Source organism: Penicillium griseofulvum, assembly GCF_001561935.1.
Source record: "Penicillium griseofulvum strain PG3 chromosome Unknown contig_11, whole genome shotgun sequence".
Classification (NCBI taxonomy): Eukaryota; Fungi; Ascomycota; class Eurotiomycetes; order Eurotiales; family Aspergillaceae; genus Penicillium; species Penicillium griseofulvum.
The window spans coordinates 439,895-457,189 of record NW_024467432.1 but is presented as its reverse complement, the minus strand read 5'-3'; the positions used below and the strand labels follow the sequence as shown (position 1 = coordinate 457,189).

General features: G+C 47.3%; 5 protein-coding genes across 5 annotated transcripts; 4 read left to right on the top strand and 1 right to left on the bottom strand.

Annotated features, from left to right (window-relative positions):
* Window positions 1–1,392: 1,392 nt before the first annotated feature.
* Window positions 1,393–2,202, top strand: PGRI_086900 (putative AT DNA binding protein; the record flags this gene model as incomplete). Its single annotated transcript, XM_040796404.1, has 1 exon — window positions 1,393–2,202. One exon carries the CDS (start codon window positions 1,393–1,395, stop codon window positions 2,200–2,202), a length of 810 nt encoding a protein of 269 aa, XP_040650942.1.
* A 1,474-nt stretch (window positions 2,203–3,676) lies between these two features.
* Window positions 3,677–6,468, bottom strand: PGRI_086890 (serine/threonine-protein kinase; the record flags this gene model as incomplete). The annotated part of the gene is made up of 6 exons (XM_040796403.1): window positions 3,677–4,894; window positions 4,946–5,083; window positions 5,134–5,928; window positions 6,016–6,165; window positions 6,232–6,262; window positions 6,365–6,468. The coding sequence occupies 6 exons, from the start codon at window positions 6,466–6,468 to the stop codon at window positions 3,677–3,679; spliced, it is 2,436 nt and encodes an 811-aa protein (XP_040650941.1).
* A 323-nt stretch (window positions 6,469–6,791) lies between these two features.
* PGRI_086880 (TRAPP subunit BET5) lies at window positions 6,792–7,470 on the top strand (the record flags this gene model as incomplete). The annotated part of the gene is made up of 4 exons (XM_040796402.1): window positions 6,792–6,828; window positions 6,881–7,079; window positions 7,155–7,300; window positions 7,367–7,470. The coding sequence occupies 4 exons, from the start codon at window positions 6,792–6,794 to the stop codon at window positions 7,468–7,470; spliced, it is 486 nt and encodes a 161-aa protein (XP_040650940.1).
* Window positions 7,471–12,171: 4,701 nt separating this feature from the next.
* On the top strand, window positions 12,172–13,818 carry PGRI_086870 (serine/threonine protein kinase SAT4; the record flags this gene model as incomplete). Its single annotated transcript, XM_040796401.1, has 2 exons — window positions 12,172–13,629; window positions 13,687–13,818. The coding sequence occupies 2 exons, from the start codon at window positions 12,172–12,174 to the stop codon at window positions 13,816–13,818; spliced, it is 1,590 nt and encodes a 529-aa protein (XP_040650939.1).
* Window positions 13,819–15,818: 2,000 nt separating this feature from the next.
* PGRI_086860 (amphiphysin-like protein RVS161) lies at window positions 15,819–17,006 on the top strand (the record flags this gene model as incomplete). The annotated part of the gene is made up of 6 exons (XM_040796400.1): window positions 15,819–15,831; window positions 15,910–15,960; window positions 16,096–16,141; window positions 16,210–16,283; window positions 16,347–16,494; window positions 16,553–17,006. 6 exons carry the CDS (start codon window positions 15,819–15,821, stop codon window positions 17,004–17,006), a joined length of 786 nt encoding a protein of 261 aa, XP_040650938.1.
* Window positions 17,007–17,295: the final 289 nt, after the last annotated feature.

Sequence of the window (17,295 nt, the reverse complement as noted above, 5' to 3'; positions counted from 1 at the left end):
TCGTCCTAATCCATTTGCTTCAGAACCACCCGCTGCATGACAGACGCGCATTTTTTCCTTTCTGTACGATCGCCCACTCTAACCGCCCCTGAAGCTAGCTTCAAACAAAATCATTTTCTCTTTACAGAATGACCCAACGTCCCGGGCCAAGTCAACCTATCAAAATCCATTCTGAGCTCCATGATTCCCACTGTTTACCGGAAAAGACACGACGAAACCAAAATCTTTTGCACTAAAATCCCAAAACCACCAGAAATAATGGACTGTCCCTTGGTTCTGGACCTGCCAGCCAACCGTTTCCCGAACCAACGATGTTCGAAGCCTATCTTATATACATCGTATACAGGATATATTGCAACTTCATCTGTTAACAAAGTCCCCACTCAATTCAACCCCTCTAGTACTTTCGGAGGAATCAGAAATCCATTTTCTCCCCGCTTCCCGGTCTCCTTAGTGGTAATTTTGGCCCTTCGAAACTCTTCTGGAAAAAACCAGATGAAACTTATCAGTCTCTACGCATTGGTACTTTACCTTGTACTGTAATACTCTCCAGCATCGACCCTGCAGCTTTCCTCCCGAACGCTGGTCTTCTGCGCGATCCCGGCTGTTCAAGTCCGTTTGGCCAGAAAATCTTCCTGCAAAAAAAAACCCCCCCCCATAATTTAATTGGTTTTTTTTTTTAATGGAGTTTGATTCTATTGCTCTTTTTTCATTTTCTTTGGCTAGAAAGCCTTCAATTCTCAGGCTTGTTTTTTCTCTGTCATCCCTTTTGTTTCGTCTCCGCGTGGGATATGGGGACATAAGAGACCTCTCGTTCTCTCGCGCGTGTCTTTTTGATTGATTTAATTTTTTTTTCTTTCTCTCTTCACTCTCTTTTCCTCTAAATGAGAGATTGATCTGAATTGTGTATCACGACTCTGACGACTGCTGTTCGCTGTCCTTGTTCCGGGATAATCTGGGAGGCTTTCTTTGTTTTTTCTTCCTTTCTTTCACGTATTTCTTTTCTTCTCGGGAAAGGGAAGCCGGCTATAATCCGCTTCCATGGTCTGGATATGTCGAATCCATCTGATAGGCCATGGACTGAAGAGGACAAGGTATGGAGGTTCATTGGTCGAATGTGAATTTGATGCTGATCAACCAGTACACTCTACTCACTGAGATCCTCAAGAAAGCTGGATTTCCTTCTAGCTGTCTAGTACGAATGATTAAAGAATATGGGATTACCCCAAGTTGGGAGCATATTCCCCTTCCTCAAGGTATTATCGTCCAATTGCCAGGAAAAAAAAGAAAAAGAAAGAGCAAAAAAGCTTTGCAAATCGATATCAACATGGCGCTAACACCTGCCCCGGTTAAGGCCGTTCACTCAGCTCGTGCAAAACGGCATATAACATCATGGTTCAGCAGCCTACGCATCCTCCACATCCAGTTGCTTCATTTCCACCGCGATCCGATATGACCGGCCCGCCAGCCCCAATTGAACCCAGCAATATGCGCAAGAGGCCATTGTATCCTTCCGACAAGCCAATTCCTCGTGCAATACAGCCAAGACCACCAGCCAGCACCGCCTCCTACAGCAGTGAAAGCGGGGCGTCGGCCCAGCTGTCCCCGAGGCTAGATATCGCCACCGGCGAACCACCCCGTAAGCGTGGACGCCCAAGCAAAGCAGAGACCGAACGACGCAAGCTCCTAGCTGAGGCCCGTGGTGAAACGTACCCTGCTCCTCGGCGGTCAGGGTCTGGCAGAGCCAAAGTCTCTCCTTCACCAACCAGCCCTGCGACAGGCCCATCGTCTACACCATTCCCACCGGCACCCCAAGCATTCCACAGACCTAACCCAGGCCCAACGACAATGCTCTACGACACTTCAGCCATGCGGTCAGCAGTTCCACCACCTGGCCCCGGTCCCGCGCCAAATGACGAGCGTCGCGATATGCCAGCCCGTAACATGAGCACCATGCGTGAGCTACCCCGGCCAACAGAGATGGGCCATCCCCTCCCTTCACCACACGCCTTGCAATTAGGGCCCCCAGACGCTTTCCCCAGACTCAACAATGCATCCGAACGGCCGTACAGTTTCGCCGCAGATCGGTTCTCTCCGCCAGACAGTGGTCGACGCGACTCGGTCACTAGTCGATCTGACCAGCCACCAGGACCGTATTCGGAAGGACGAATGAGCACACCAGCCGAGAAACCTCCACGATGACCATTGATTTTGATATTTTCTTTTTTTATATCGTCATTTCGATCCCAGTCTCGATTATACTTTGCGACTTCGATTTCAGCCTTTTGTTTTTTGAGGCCCAAGCGCCATGAATGAATGATCAAGCCATTGATGAACAATAGACAGCGTTTTCGTGTTGTGTTATTGTGCGCGGTTTTTCTCCAAGCTTTTCAAGCGACCCCTTCACACCTCCGACTTTCCCTCGACAATACCCCTGCATCCCTAACCCTCTCATTTTATGCCTGTGGTTCTGCCTAGGTACTATATACCTAAGCTCAGATAGACCACAGGATGGGGAAATGCTTTCCTTTCTCTTCTCTCTTTGTGACAGTGACCTTCAACCATTGATGCGTCCACGAGTTCCCCCACGTTCGATGAAGATAACGGCTTTCGTATCCATATTCGATTCTATCGAATCTTCATGTCCTTCAAGCAAGCGAGTCCTTCACTGCTTCTGCTTCTGCTTCCCACTCATCCCTAAGCAAACACAATCTCTATTGTGAACCCTACCACACGACCTAAGTCAAGACAAGACGTTTACGCCAATTGATGCCCCCACGCCTCGCATCTTTCTTTTCGCTTTATGCTTTTATACTTTCTGCCTTTTCTTTCTCCCAGCCCAGCCCAATGTCTAGCTTGCTATGCATTTGATGATGATGATGATGCATTATGTCTATTGCTACATGGCGATGGCGGTTCTTTGAGCCTTTAAGGCCTGTTCACCTTGTATTTTATACTTCTGATTTTCGATGGCTTTCTGGTTCCTGTTCTGATTTTTGGTTTTGTTATTCTTCTTCTATTCAGACTCTCCTATTGGATGATGTCCCACATTCTTTGCACTAGTTAATAATGATTGAGAGCATTAATCACACATATATCTCGTTGGCCCTTTTCGTTCTTTGGTCCCATGTAAGTTGTATCTGCGCCATTATGGGAATGAGTTGCGTAAGCCCTAGCCTGATACAAATGCACTACACATAGATCCTAGTTAATGACTAGTGCTTGCTGGCCTCTAATGGTGAGCTAATACCATATTAGAGAGATATGGAGATGACCACTTATTGTGTATGAAAAATCGGACTGCCAGTATGTATGAATGCGCGAACGGGCATTTGTGCCGGACTGCCTATGGGCGATCACTTTTGGGGGATTCATTTCCATACAAATGCAACCAGACCAGTTACATGATCACAGTTTCCGGGGTTCGTCGAGTTTACAGGCTATACTTCGCGATGGCGATGTTTTAGTTCTAAGGATTGCAAGTGCCAAAGTACTCCCTTCAAGATTGTCACATTATGAACAGGGGCAGTGCATTTATGGGTCAAAGAAGATATTACACAAGGAAACTAGCTATCTCCTTCGATGCCTTGAATGATATGTCTTGAATGAGATGATATACCTACACAAAGAACAAGCCTAACACACTTCTATTCACACAGCACCTTCCATCCAGCTATCACTCCGCACTACCAGATTTCCCACGAACTCGATCAAGAATCCGCTGCAGCTTTGCCTTGGAATCACCAGTCCCCTCCGTAGACGACACCCCCGTCGCCTCTAGAGGAGACGATTCAGGCTCGGGTATAGATTGGGATGAAACCGACAGACGTTTCGGAGGATGATTGTTGTGGTTCTGTGAGTAATCTTTATCTTTACTCACATCATCACCGTCACTATCACCCTGATATTCCAACCCATCGGCCTGTCTTTTCTGCATCATCTGCGAGCGTATTGCGCTAACCGCAGACCCGAAGCCTGAGGGTGTTCGCGATATAGAAGCAAGAGTGGGCTCATCGCCCATCTGAAGATCCAATTCCTTTTCTTTGGCCAGTTTCATCACTTCGGCGCTATTTCTCTCAATGAGACGGGTCAGGTACACCTTCGGACCGGTGTCGCGGTCTTTCAGGCTGTGTTTAATGCGGTCTAGTTCCTTCCTGTACGCTGTTTCGTAGATATTGAAATCTGCAGCTCCGGGCGATTCACTAACAAACTGTACCGGCTCGTCGCCATCCATTTGGTCAGGATTATCCATTGAATGTTCAGGCTCTTGGAAGATAGACACCGGCTCGTCGCTAATTTCCATATCGGGTTCTTGCTGTGAGGAGCCGTTGTATGTAGATGGTCCGATGAAGAGGTAGGGGAACTCCTCTTCCAGCGGATCACGGGCATGTCCTCTCGTCCCTTCCAGGCTGCGCTTAGTACCCGAGCTCGCTCGCGAAAGGGGGATACGGGGTGATTCCCACTGAGAGTGGGGTTGAGCTTCTTGGCCGAAATCCGGTTGGGCCGGTGATTCCCCGTTGCGGATGGAGCCGGAGTCTTTTCGCTCGGGCTCGAACACACCGCTAGGCCTTTTGCTGTTGCTTGGGCTGTGCTCGGGTCGGGATGAAAAGCTAGCTGAATCGCTAGACCCGAACGCTCCAGAGTCGTCTCGGAACCCGGCGAAAGGACGCCGGCCGATCGCCTTGCGCATGCCTCCACGCAAGCCATGGGCGTCATTTGTTTGTGAAGCTGCTCCTACGGCTGGGAATGGTTCGTCTGGGTCCATTTCCATTGGTGGCTCGACGAAGTAGGCATCGTGGTCTCCGCCCAGAATGCTCTTACCGAACATACTTTGAATAGGGGATTGTTGTTTGGTGGGATCTGTTAGTCGCTTGAATCTTTTGACGGCTCTCATCTGCGGGCCTTGTTAATAGATATCCAAGCACAACGAGACATCGCAACATACCACGGTCATGAGATGCCCCATGTTTGTTGTAATGGCCGAGTTCATCTCCTCCTCTGTTGGAAACGCAATGAGTTCCGACGTGTTCTCCTCATATGACAGCAAAGGATCCGTCCCGCCCTTTGTTACCCAGGGGTGTTCCTATTGTATCTAGTCAATATTGGCGAGCAGTGTGATTGAAATTAACTCACTCGTAAAGCAAACATGTCGATCCGCTTCTCTGGATCTTTCTCGAGAATCCGCCCTATCAGATCTTTGAATACTTCATCTGACTCGTCTTCATAGACCAGGGGATCTCCCCTGATACTGTCATACAGTTCGAAGATGCTCTGCTTCTCAAAGGGCAGCTTTCCATATCGCAGACAATATAGAGTCACCCCCATGGACCAGATATCCGTCGCCTTTCCGGATACATCGCCATGTTTGGCCACGCACAGCTCCGGAGGGAGAAATGCTGGTGACCCAGCTGACTTGGCCGTGAACATGTTTGAATCTTTTTCAAACATCTCCGATACACCAAAGTCGACCACTTTCAGAATGTCGTCATTGGTCACCAGGCAGTTGTCCGGTTTTATATCTCGATGGACAATTCCCTGCGAATGCAGGTACTCGATTCCCAAGATCAGATCACGGAACCAACATCGACACTGCTCGTCATCATACGGATCTGCTCTCTCTTCCAACCCGACCTTCATGACAACACCCTTCTTGCACATTTCCATCACCATGTACAGCGAGTCCTCTGTCGGATCGTCCAAGACCTCGATCAACGACACCAGATTGCTATGGTTCAGTTTCTTCATGATTGCGATTTCCTCCTTGATCAGATATAACGGATTCTTTGCGGTCTCGTTGTCGTCACCGGAAGGATGCCGATGTAAGGGCGAGTTGAAATCCGTTCCTGGCCGAATCGGGCCTCGCGGTCTTCGCAACAGATGCGACTGCGCACGTTTCCTTAGTCTGGACTTGGAGAATTCCTTGACTGCCTGATTTCACAGATCGTTTATCTGACGGTTAGCGTGTCCATTTCCCCATGCTGATCAGGCTCATATCCCACAGGTTCGTGCTCATACATATTCATTTCCATACTGATCTGCAGCCAGGTGGACAGCCCCGAACGAACCACGTCCTATCTCCTGCTTGATCACATATTGATTGATTCGATGTTCCGCGGTACCGTCATCTTGGCTCGTGTAATACTCGGAGCGGGCGTCCAGTGTTTCCTAGTCCGCGGTATCAGTTCTCCGAAGCTGTCACAACGGCATTGGGAGCACCGACCTTCACCGGACGCCTTGCTCTTGGGTTTCGTCGTCGGTGCCTCTGAGAACTGTCATAGGATGCAGTTGACCTGGTTGCAAATCGGGCGTCAGCATGAGACATCAAAAAGAAATCTTCCAGTAGGTGTTTCACGGTGAAACTCACGCAACTCTGCTCGCCTGAGGCCGCACATCGTTCATACCCTCCACTGAGTCGATAGAGGGCTCTGCGGAGATATCCGACATAGTGTTTGCCACATTCCCATTCATTGAAATACTGACCACCAAGTGCTGGTGATGTGTGGGGTAAATGAGGAAGTTCGAAGCGGGGGTTTTGATAACGTGAGATGCGGGCTGTCAGCCTTACGGGGCCCTATTTTGCAAGGATTCGACACAAGTGGATAGAATAAATGATACTAAGCCTTATGGTATAATTTAAGAAACCAGTCGAATCGGAAATGCTAAAGAAAATCTAGGCAGCTCCTTTTTTGATATGGGCTTTTGTTATCGATACCGGAGCTAATTTCACCGCCTCTCAGCCGTCGGAACTCCCCTGAACATCAACAACAACTTGTTTCATAACACTATACACAATGGTCGTCTACTCGTTCTACATCTTTGATCGGCATGGTAAATATCTTCTGTTATATAATTTAATTATCATATACTAACTGTCATCCAGCGGAATGCATCTACAAGCGTCGCTGGCTTCCGCGCCCGACCTCCATCGTGGGGAAGTCTAGGTCTGACACAGTCTCCGGCTCAGCACCGACCGGTCTAGGCCAAACAGTGCGATCGACAGATGATGATTCGAAGCTTGTCTTTGGCACAGTCTTCTCGCTGCGGAATATGGTGCGCAAGCTAGGGGGCGAAGATGACAAGTAAGACATCCCCTGAAGCAAGCCAGATTGATTGCTGTTTGGACGTATGGGCGAAGCCGATGCTAACCCAAGTAGCTTTGTGTCATTCACCACCAGCCAATACAAGCTTCACTATTACGAGACACCGACGAATACCAAGTTCGTTATGCTGACGGACCTCAAGAGTCCCAGCATGCGCATCGCGCTCCAACAGATCTATATCAATCTGTTTGTGGAATATGGTTCGTGTGGTTTATTGATCTCGTTTGACAGGTTTGGACAGTGTTAACTTGGTTCGATCGGTTTAGTGGTTAAGAATCCCCTTTCTCCGACCGAGCATCCCGGCGGCGTGGGCGTCAACAACGAGTTATTCGAAGAATCATTGGAGCAGTTTGTGGTGCGTTCATTTTAGTTATGGCATGCTGCCTTAATTGTCGACTTGTGTTTTCTGATCTGCTAGCAGACTCGAGTGCTGTCATGATATCGAGTTGGGCATCCCTCCCGGAATCTGGAGATCAGTTCGTGCGAGCAAGTCCACGCGAAGGAGAAAGTCCATGCGAAGGAGAAAGTCCATGCGAAGGAAAAAGTCCATGCGAAGGAAAAAGCAAGTTCATGCGAAGAAAGCAGCAAGTACACGCGAAGGAAGGAAAAAGCAACAGTATCTCACCGTGGCGGCCTATCGAACTTAGTATATACAAATCGGGTATCTCGAAGGTGTGAGAGCGGCATGGCTGCATAGCTGGATAGCTGCAATCGAGCGCACACCGCAACGGATTCGCCCGTTGTCACGCACGCTGTTTCACGGGCACCTGCATGTAACAGCATTTGCTGGGAAACGAGATTACCGCGACACAGCACCGAAGCCAAGCCCGACAGGGGATGATCATACCGCCTTTTCATGTATGGCTCCCATTCAATGAGACCGGTTGCCTTCCCACGTGGCGTTCGCAGCGCCACTAGCACGCTGTGCGCCGGGGAAAACGACGGGGCAGGGTGTCCCGGGGGCCGGCCCGCAAATAGCTCAGCCTTTGCATATTTGGGTGATATCAGCCAGGAACGCCGAGCAGAGCTATTTGTTACTGGTGTTCGGAAGAGTCGGACGAATCTACCATTGGTTTACCGCAATATCCGCATGAATTGTTCCACTATAGGTGCGATATTAAGTTCTCAGCCCTGAAATGCCTGTTTATAGTAAACCGGGGCGTGGATCCTACAAATCAAAGAAATACTGCAGCCACCAACAACGCCATAAAAGAATCCGGACAAGATCCGGGTCTAGAGCCCCAACCATACTCTTAATTCGAGTAGCTGTATTCCTTATAGAGTAGCCAAGCAGCACTGCCAAGAATCAGCTTCCCAAGCGGCCCAGCATGGCTCGTGCATCTGCCGTATGGAGACAGTAACCCGACAACCCGATAGATGTAGACTTGAGAATCAAGTGATATAGATAGATCATACGAGAATAATTGGATCACGAAATTGCCTCTTCTCCCTAATGCACAAAGAAAAAGCAAAGCTCAAAGCATATTGAAAAAAAAAAAAAGAGAAACATAGTTATCCACAGCTCTCAGTTTCAGGTGAGATCGTCCCCATCCTGCATGACTTGGCTAAAGCACAGACGTCCACACAGGTTTAGCACAACGTCCACAGATACGGGACAACATATGCCAAAAGACAAGCTCCGCCCCCCTCCTATTCACACGAGCTTTCTTGTTCTGCATACGACATGTACAGAGTAGTTACTAGTGCATACCATCGGCACATGCATACAGAATAAAACAGGATCATGTCGCAGCTTATCTCAAGCTCGGACGGTCCCGTAACGCTGTCGCAAAAGCCCACCAATCTTACAACTTCATGGCTGTTATGTCTGCCTGCAACCACAAACTGGCGGTCAAGAATGCGCCGGCTTGAGTCGGAATTTGGGTTGCAGCCGGTATTGGTGGCTTGGTGGTTTCTACACTTATACTAATGGAGTGTTCCCGGGAACTGAACTCGATCCCATGAACATGGGCTTTATTGGATGTGATCTCCAAGATCTCCATTTTGCTAGATATGTCTCTAAGTAGACTACGATTTATGTCGATCCTTATCTACTGTGTTCTAGGAGTTCGTATACGCATGCCGAATAGCGATCCGAGCCGAATCAGTCTGAATCCTTTGGAGGGGTTGGACTTTCTATAGGAGGTTTCTACTACTATCACAGATGTGCGTAATGGTAACTCGGGGGATTGGATAAGAAATACTGCAGTCACCAACAATATGGCTTCTGCATTGGCAGAGGGCTGACCCGAATCAGTTAATATTGAAAAGCAAGGAAATCGAGGACAAAAAGGTACTTTTGAAGACCAATTGTGAGAGTATTGTCTATATAGTTGTGGTTCTGTATGTTACTGGGTAGCCAAGGCGATTGGACTATAGAGTCATAGAAATACACTCACATGGTTATGGAGGTGAAGCACGGTATTTGGAAGCGAGGTTCAATGTTTCATCTGAAAGAGGATTCCTATGAAGCTTGATACATATCCAGGCAACAATGAACCTGAATCTTATTAAAACCTTGTTCTCGATATAGGAACGGAAGGATTTCGAACCCCTAAAAATGAGATCAAAGGAAGAGCACTGAACTATTCTAGAATAAGCAATTGAATTATAGGATGCATCTAATAGTCTACGTGTGTCGCGGAGGACTAGAATTTGGGAAGAGGGGTATTTGGAGATATTAGACGTGTAAGTGCATATAACATATAGAAGTACATTTGTAGATGCGCTGTAGATAGTGCCTTTGTGCGAAATTAAGATGGGGATCTCTTAGGGCTGTGATTGGCGAGTGAAAATCCCTCGTAGTTCTTAGTTCTAGATACGGAAGCTTGTGTGAGAAGCGTTTTTGCATTACATGTATTGTATTTCTCTATTGTTCCCCGATGTCTTATTTCTACATATTATTTCTACTATATCCTCTTGCCGAGGTCAGGGAGGTCAGGACTAACGGGCTTATTCGGAAACCCAATAATCCGGGGTAAAAGCAATATTAAATAACATTATTGAGCATACCGCTAGCTACTACTTGGTACTAGCTCCGAAACAAAAGTCCGGGCGAAGCTCATGTTAGTATGGAAAATCATAGGCACTACAACATAGGTGTCCAAGAATTACCCCCCTCCCACATGGGGAAGCACCACATGTGCAGCAAAATTGCCAAATAGACGGTGAACATTCCGCATTTCACATTCCAATAGTAATAAAGCTGACATGTTCCCGTGTACGGAGTAGACGTGATAAGCCCAAGAAAGAGCGATATATTCTATCCAATCCTTTTCAATTGAACAAGTTCATATTAGTCAACCTGCACCCCCGTCCAAATGACGCTACGGAGTAGATAGCGGAAAACTACCGTTAGTCTCCATCGTATTCCCCTATAACGTACTAGAGCATTATGTACGTTGTACATCGCTGCGGGGGACTTCATCATACAGAAACCCCACGCGGTTCCCATGATCCCGATAGAGAGATGTGCATGATGGATCGACTATTACGTAGAAGCGATCGTCTGGTAATCACCAACAATCACTGGCAGAAATTAGTGTCCAAAAATGGGAGTTGATTGGGATGATCGAGGTTGATACGAACAGCTGAACGTTGACAGTAGTGAGTGAGCACGGGTATAAACGGAGGAATCTGACAATTGGTTGAAAAAGGATTTAGGATTTATAACTAACGAGAACAGTGTCATTTTGAGACTAGCAAGGTTTCATGATCTGGATGACATCTTATGTCAATCTATATTGTAAGCACATATGCGGAGTAGTAAATCTTGGAATAAGATGGTCTGATCTATGCTTCACTCCGTATAGTATACTGTGGATAATAATCCACTACCATATAGAGTAATAAAGCACGTCCAAAAGGTTTGGTTCAAATAGAACAATAGAATCCTCCAATAATATCGGATGAATGGATAACTGCTAGCTTTACTCTGTACAATATAGAAAAGTACCCCTCAAACTGTCAACATAGTCCACAGGGGGGCCTCGGGACCGCCACACAGTGCACCCAGCACTTTGGCTGGTGCGGGGCCTGATCGAATCACAACTGAGCTCCGTTGTGCAGACTGCACAGCCTCAATCCTTTGATGTGGTGGCGGAACTATCAAAGCTACTTTGTATTTCTAATATTTCTAAGATTCTGACTTCCCCTTTATAATCGAGATATAGCATTGGCATACAGTACTATATGGAAAGACGTCAATCAACGTCATGGGTAAAATAAAATAATATGGGTTACATATGGAATACATGTATTTCTCAAATATTCACACGGAGAAAGACCCAGTTCCAGGGTTCCCGATTTAAAAAAAACCTGTACTTATTATACTATTACTCTTCATTACTTCGTTTCATTACGCATTAAATCTCTCAAAAGCCTCGGAACGGACCTCGGGAATCCATTCCATATGAAAAGATCTAAAATTTATTAGTTCTATAACCCTAGAAAATATCTAGTTAAGGGTCTCACAAAGTATGCAGTTATATGTAGCCCTATAGGTCAAAACCACAATCGTGTAGAAATACCCATTATTAATCCAAGGTAACCTGTACCGTTGCACCCACATTTTTCCCCTTCTTTATTTTATTCTAATATTTGGCATTTATAAATTTTTTATCATTTTTTTAATCATTTTTTATGGGTTAAACTATGTAATATTACCCTACTCCGTAATTCCCCATACACAATTCCCCGTGGTATTTTCAAGTTCTTTAGTATCGCCAAATTTATCCCACTTACTTCCCACTTCCCTTTATTTTTCTTAAATTCCTTTTTTTTTTCTCCTTTATTCTTTATATACAAGGGACTCCTCGAGTGAGTTCACTTCGGTGTGCGCTTTCAATATTCCCTATATCTTTTTGTGTCGTCACCTTTTGCCCTCGTTGCCTCAGGCCATCAAAACTCCCAACTTTTTTTTTTGCCTCTCACTTCTCCTTATCCTTACCATTAAGATTATTTCGATTCAAGGCAGCTTCGTGCGAGCTGTAGACGCTCGTCTTTCAATCTGGGGAGAATTTTGTGTCCCACCCCTCATTCTTCCAATATTCACCTGTTTGATCCACCGCACATGACTCCACCTTCCCCTTCACCTGTGCCTTCCGCAGTCTCTTCCGCCGCAGCTTCACAACATTCATATGACCCTCGGGATGGAGATGCTTCGGTAACACAGGCCATTGCGGGCATGAATTTGACAGCCCACGCGAACGGAGACCACCCTCCGGCACCGTCTCCTGCCAAACCAACTAGAGCTACCATGGCTTCTCGTCTCACTCGCATGTTCTCCAGCTCAGGGAAATCAACACCCAGAGAGCACCATGAAGGTCCTCGTGACCTATCCGACAGTAGCTTAGAAAGTATCCAGCCTCTCAACGGCAGGACATCTAAGCCATCATCTCGACCTGCCTCCAGACCTGCCTCTAGACCCCCTTCAAGAGGAGAAAATTCTCGAACACCATCACGAAACCCTTCACTCAAGGGTGAACCCGTGGAGAAGACTGATAAGAAGAAGCCAGAAGATAAAAAGACAAAAGACGGAGCTCCAGCCCACAAGCGATTTGAAGTTCTACCGGAAGCTCTTGGCAACCACTCGCATAACCTCAGAAGTGCTAGACGGCAAGAGAAGCTTACCGATCTATTGCGAGACATGCTAGGTGGCCGCAAAAAGGATGACCAGGTGGATGAACAACAGCTGTCGCTGATGTCGACCTGGATTGATCAGTTCAAGACAGAGCGTGATAAGCTGGCTGCTGATAAGAAGGGTGGCCCGAATGCCACTGCTTCTCTGGTTGACAAGTACGGCAAATGCCAAGAGATTGTGGGTCGCGGTGCTTTCGGTATTGTGCGCATCTCGCACAAGGTCGACCCTCAAGATTCCAAGTGTGAACAGCTGTACGCTGTCAAGGAGTTCCGACGCCGGCCTCAAGAAACAACCAAGAAGTATCAAAAACGACTGACCTCTGAATTTTGCATCTCATCCTCACTTCGTCACCCGAACGTCATTCACACTTTGGATCTCTTGCAAGATGCAAAGGGAGATTACTGTGAAGTCATGGAATACTGCGCTGGTGGCGATCTTTACACTCTGGTCCTTGCTGCCGGCAAGTTGGAAGTCGCCGAAGCTGACTGCTTTTTCAAGCAGTTGATGCGTGGTGTTGAGTATATGCACGAAATGGGTGTTGCACACCGCGATCTCAAACCCGAAAATTTGCTTCTGACCACCCACGGTGCACTCAAGATCACCGACTTTGGCAACGGCGAATGTTTCCGAATGGCTTGGGAGAAGGAAGCCCATATGACCGCAGGACTTTGCGGGTCCGCTCCCTATATTGCCCCGGAGGAATACGTCGAGAGGGAATTCGATCCCCGGGCCGTTGATCTCTGGGCCACAGGAGTAATCTACATGGCCATGCGCACCGGGCGGCATCTTTGGCGCGTGGCGCGCAAGGACGAAGACGAATTTTACCAGCGCTACCTAGACGGTCGCAAACATGAGGATGGATATGCCCCAATTGAGACATTACATCGGGTAAGAACAGATAATCCATTTTCTGCGGCTGCGGGGCAAACACTTATAACTTCTTAGGCTCGTTGTCGCAACGTGATCTACTCTATCCTTGATCCTAATCCTTCTCGCCGCATCAACGCCTCACAAGTTCTCAAATCCGAATGGGTACGCCAGATCAAGCTGTGCAAGGCCGGTGAGGAAGGGTTCTGATTGTTTCAACATTAAAATTGTCAGGTGTCGAGGTCACAGACCCGCTCCTCAAGGTTTGATAGCACCAAAACTATCTTTTACGTTTGCATCAGAGGGTGGTTATTTATCATGGACCCATTCAAGGAGATGCTTACTGATTTTTATCCTTCGAATGCTCCTAAACTAGAAGGAGGCCCCTTAACGAAGTTTTTTTTCCTTTGCTTTGTTCGTTTTATCCTGTTTGTTGGCTCCGGCGCATTTACACTGTATCCCCAGCCTCTTCAGCCTGTGCTCTATTATATCGATCCAACTTTTAGCTTGTCTTTTTGTCTGGATCCTCATGTCTTCAACGTCAATGCAACGAAGAATCATGACCCTCTTCTTTTGATCCGGTTTTCTTTTTCGATCTTTCGGAGTTTCTTCTCGTCCGGTTTTCGCGTTATTGGTTTCGGCAGATACCTTGAACTTTTTATACGGCGTTGGCGGGCAATTCCCCATTTGAGCTTTTTTTCCCCCTTGTACCATTATGACGAGCCCAGCTTTAGCGGGCGAATATGGGCATTCTCACTTGGGTTGCGGGTCCTGCGTTCTTGGTGGGTATCAAATATGATTGTAGGCAGAGGCTGCCCGCAACAGCAAGATCAGGAACAGGAAATTGGTACCTGAGTGGGATGTCCTACACTGGAGGTTGTCTGAACCTTTTTTTGCTATGACTTTTCCACGTCGAATGATAGTACATATTCACGATGCTTTTTGTATATACGGCTTAGGCATTTTGAATTTCTGTTACATGTGACTTGCTTCTACGTAGCAAGGTGCACATTATCCAGGTTCGTGTCAAGATCCTATTTCTCCTACAACTAAAGGGCACCACTCAACCTCCAAGTTCACAATCTATAGCCAAGCCCTATGACATCAATTCGAAGATCGGCGTCTCTCGGACCTAATCCAAGGTCCACCAAGTGTCACAAGAGACGATCAACACGGTGCAATAGATAATCCCCGATATCTTTCTGATATAGGACCGGTGATATCATTCAGCCTGTATCTTCCGATAAACGACAATCACCCATGTACCTTCCACACGAAAAACAAGAGGCCCCAAACACTCTGATGCAATCGAGTGTCATATCCAGATCAGCTGGTTTACTTATTCTCATAAGTGTCTTATGACTAATTATTATACATATTTTAGGCCTTGCTGCAGCTCGCTAACATATGCAGCTAAAAAGGCGGTTTTGAACTCTGCCAATTCGGACACCTACCAAGCACCGACCAAAAAGGGATCCCGATAAATCTCGACCAGACTCTACGGTGAAGGCGTTTGTCATTTCTTCACACTTGGCACTAGTCATATAATTGCCAAGAACCACACATTACTCACTCACTTAGGCATCAGCATTACAGCCTAGGCGAAGTGGATCAGAATACCTCAATATGCACATGCCATGCAGGCGTATTGCAGTGGATGCAAGACCCAGCCTTACCATTATGCTCTTGAAGGGGTAATCACGTTAAAATTTTTCCATTATCTCTCTCTTGATTGCTCGCCTACCAGCGTTAAAGCGGCTATATGCAACTTGTTGGAGTCGGAATGTCACAACATGATACCTCTGTACAATATATACCTTGGCAGACTATACCTAGTATTACCAGTTCATGTATCTTTGTAGAAAGAAAAAAAAAGAAAAAAAGCCCCTGAACATACCCTCGAACCTAAATAATGCAACGCTGTAGAGTCCAGCCCTACCAAACATGACGTATCCGCATCCGGAAATCATGACATAAGCACAAGCCACAACCGTGCACACAGCCACACAAAACCGTAAGGCAGATCAAGTCGGCTACCCTTGGCATAAGGTTCAGAACCTCCACGAGTTTCCCTACAGCTTAACCCTGGACATTCTTCTTAGCTGTCAACTGCAATCACCAACCTTCGATTCCATACCCACTTACACACCTAATCCACACCAAGTCGAAGCCGATCCCCATCTCCGGGTCCTCCGAAGCACACCGCCACCATGTCTTGGGCAGGTACGCCTCATCCCACCAAAACCCTCGGACTCATGAACCGGTGTCAATTTGAGCGAATCTAACTGGATGGATGGATAGGCTTTAAGAAGAATGTCAACCGTGCGACGACGCAGGTGATGATGAAGACGGGTGAGTTTGTCGAGTTCTACCCCGCAATGAACCGAGAGAGGGCGATCGATACCCGCTGGGAGATGCGCCACACGCTCCAATTTACTTGCCGCGTCATATGGATGTGAATAGCATTCTGATTCGGTAATTGTATAGGACATGTCGAGAGAACGAATGATCGCGATTATGAGATCGAGGAACGGTATGGTTGTCCTTGTTGTTGTCTGTGGATGGTCATACCGGAACTGAAGCTAATGTTGCTTATTGCAGGCGGTACCGGACTATGGAGACTGCTGCCAATCGGTTGCAGAAAGAGGCGAAAGGATATCTGGATTCACTACGAGGTGGGTGACATTTTAGTTGGCGGAATATTGGATCTGGCTGTTTAGTTGGCTGACTCTTCCTAGCTATGACGGCATCCCAAATGCGCATTGCGGAGACCATTGATGCCTTCTACGGTGATGCTGGAACAAAAGATGGTGTGAGCCGGAGCTACAAGCAGGCCGTTGAGGATCTTGATGCCGAGACCATCAAAGCTCTAGATGGACCATACCGGTAGGAGATCCTTGTCTTACTGATGGGTACACTTGAGCAGCGCTGACAGAAGCCAAAGTACCACTGTCCTCGACCCCATCAGCCGATTCTGCGCCTACTTCCCCGACGTGAATGAATGCATCAAGAAACGCAACCACAAGCTACTAGATTACGACGCCATGCGCGCCAAGGTTAAGAAGCTAGCCGAGAAGCCCGACAAGGATGTCACCAAGCTGCCACGGACCGAGCGCGAAGCCGAGATGGCCAAGCAGGCATACGAGCAGTTGAACGAGCAGCTCTTCAACGAACTGCCCCAGCTTATCGACCTACGTGTGCCCTACCTCGATCCCAGCTTCGAAGCTCTCGTCAAGATTCAGCTGCGCTTCTGTGCGGAGGCATATTCCCGCATGGCGCAGGTGCAGCAGTACCTCGATGCCAAGTCTCGCGACCAGTATGCTCAGGGTGATCTGGATAACCGGGTTGAGGAGGTGTTGCAGGAGATTCGCGATTTGAGCATAGCTGGAACCGTTTGAGTTGTTCTTCTAACCACTACTCTATTAGCATAATACCGGATGTTTCTTTGCTGCGCTGAGATCTGTGAAAAAGACTCGTGCCTTTTTCTTCTTGCTATTGCCGATAAGCTATCGGCAACTATTTGCACCTGGCGTTTTCTATGTACATGATTAATACATGAGCTTGACATTGCTCTTCATGACTTTCTTCAACTGCCCTCGCCTGTGAATATGATGCAATCGCATATAACCAACAATCATGACTGGGAGGAGGGTATAATTTAAATCGTACTCCCAACAAAATCTATAA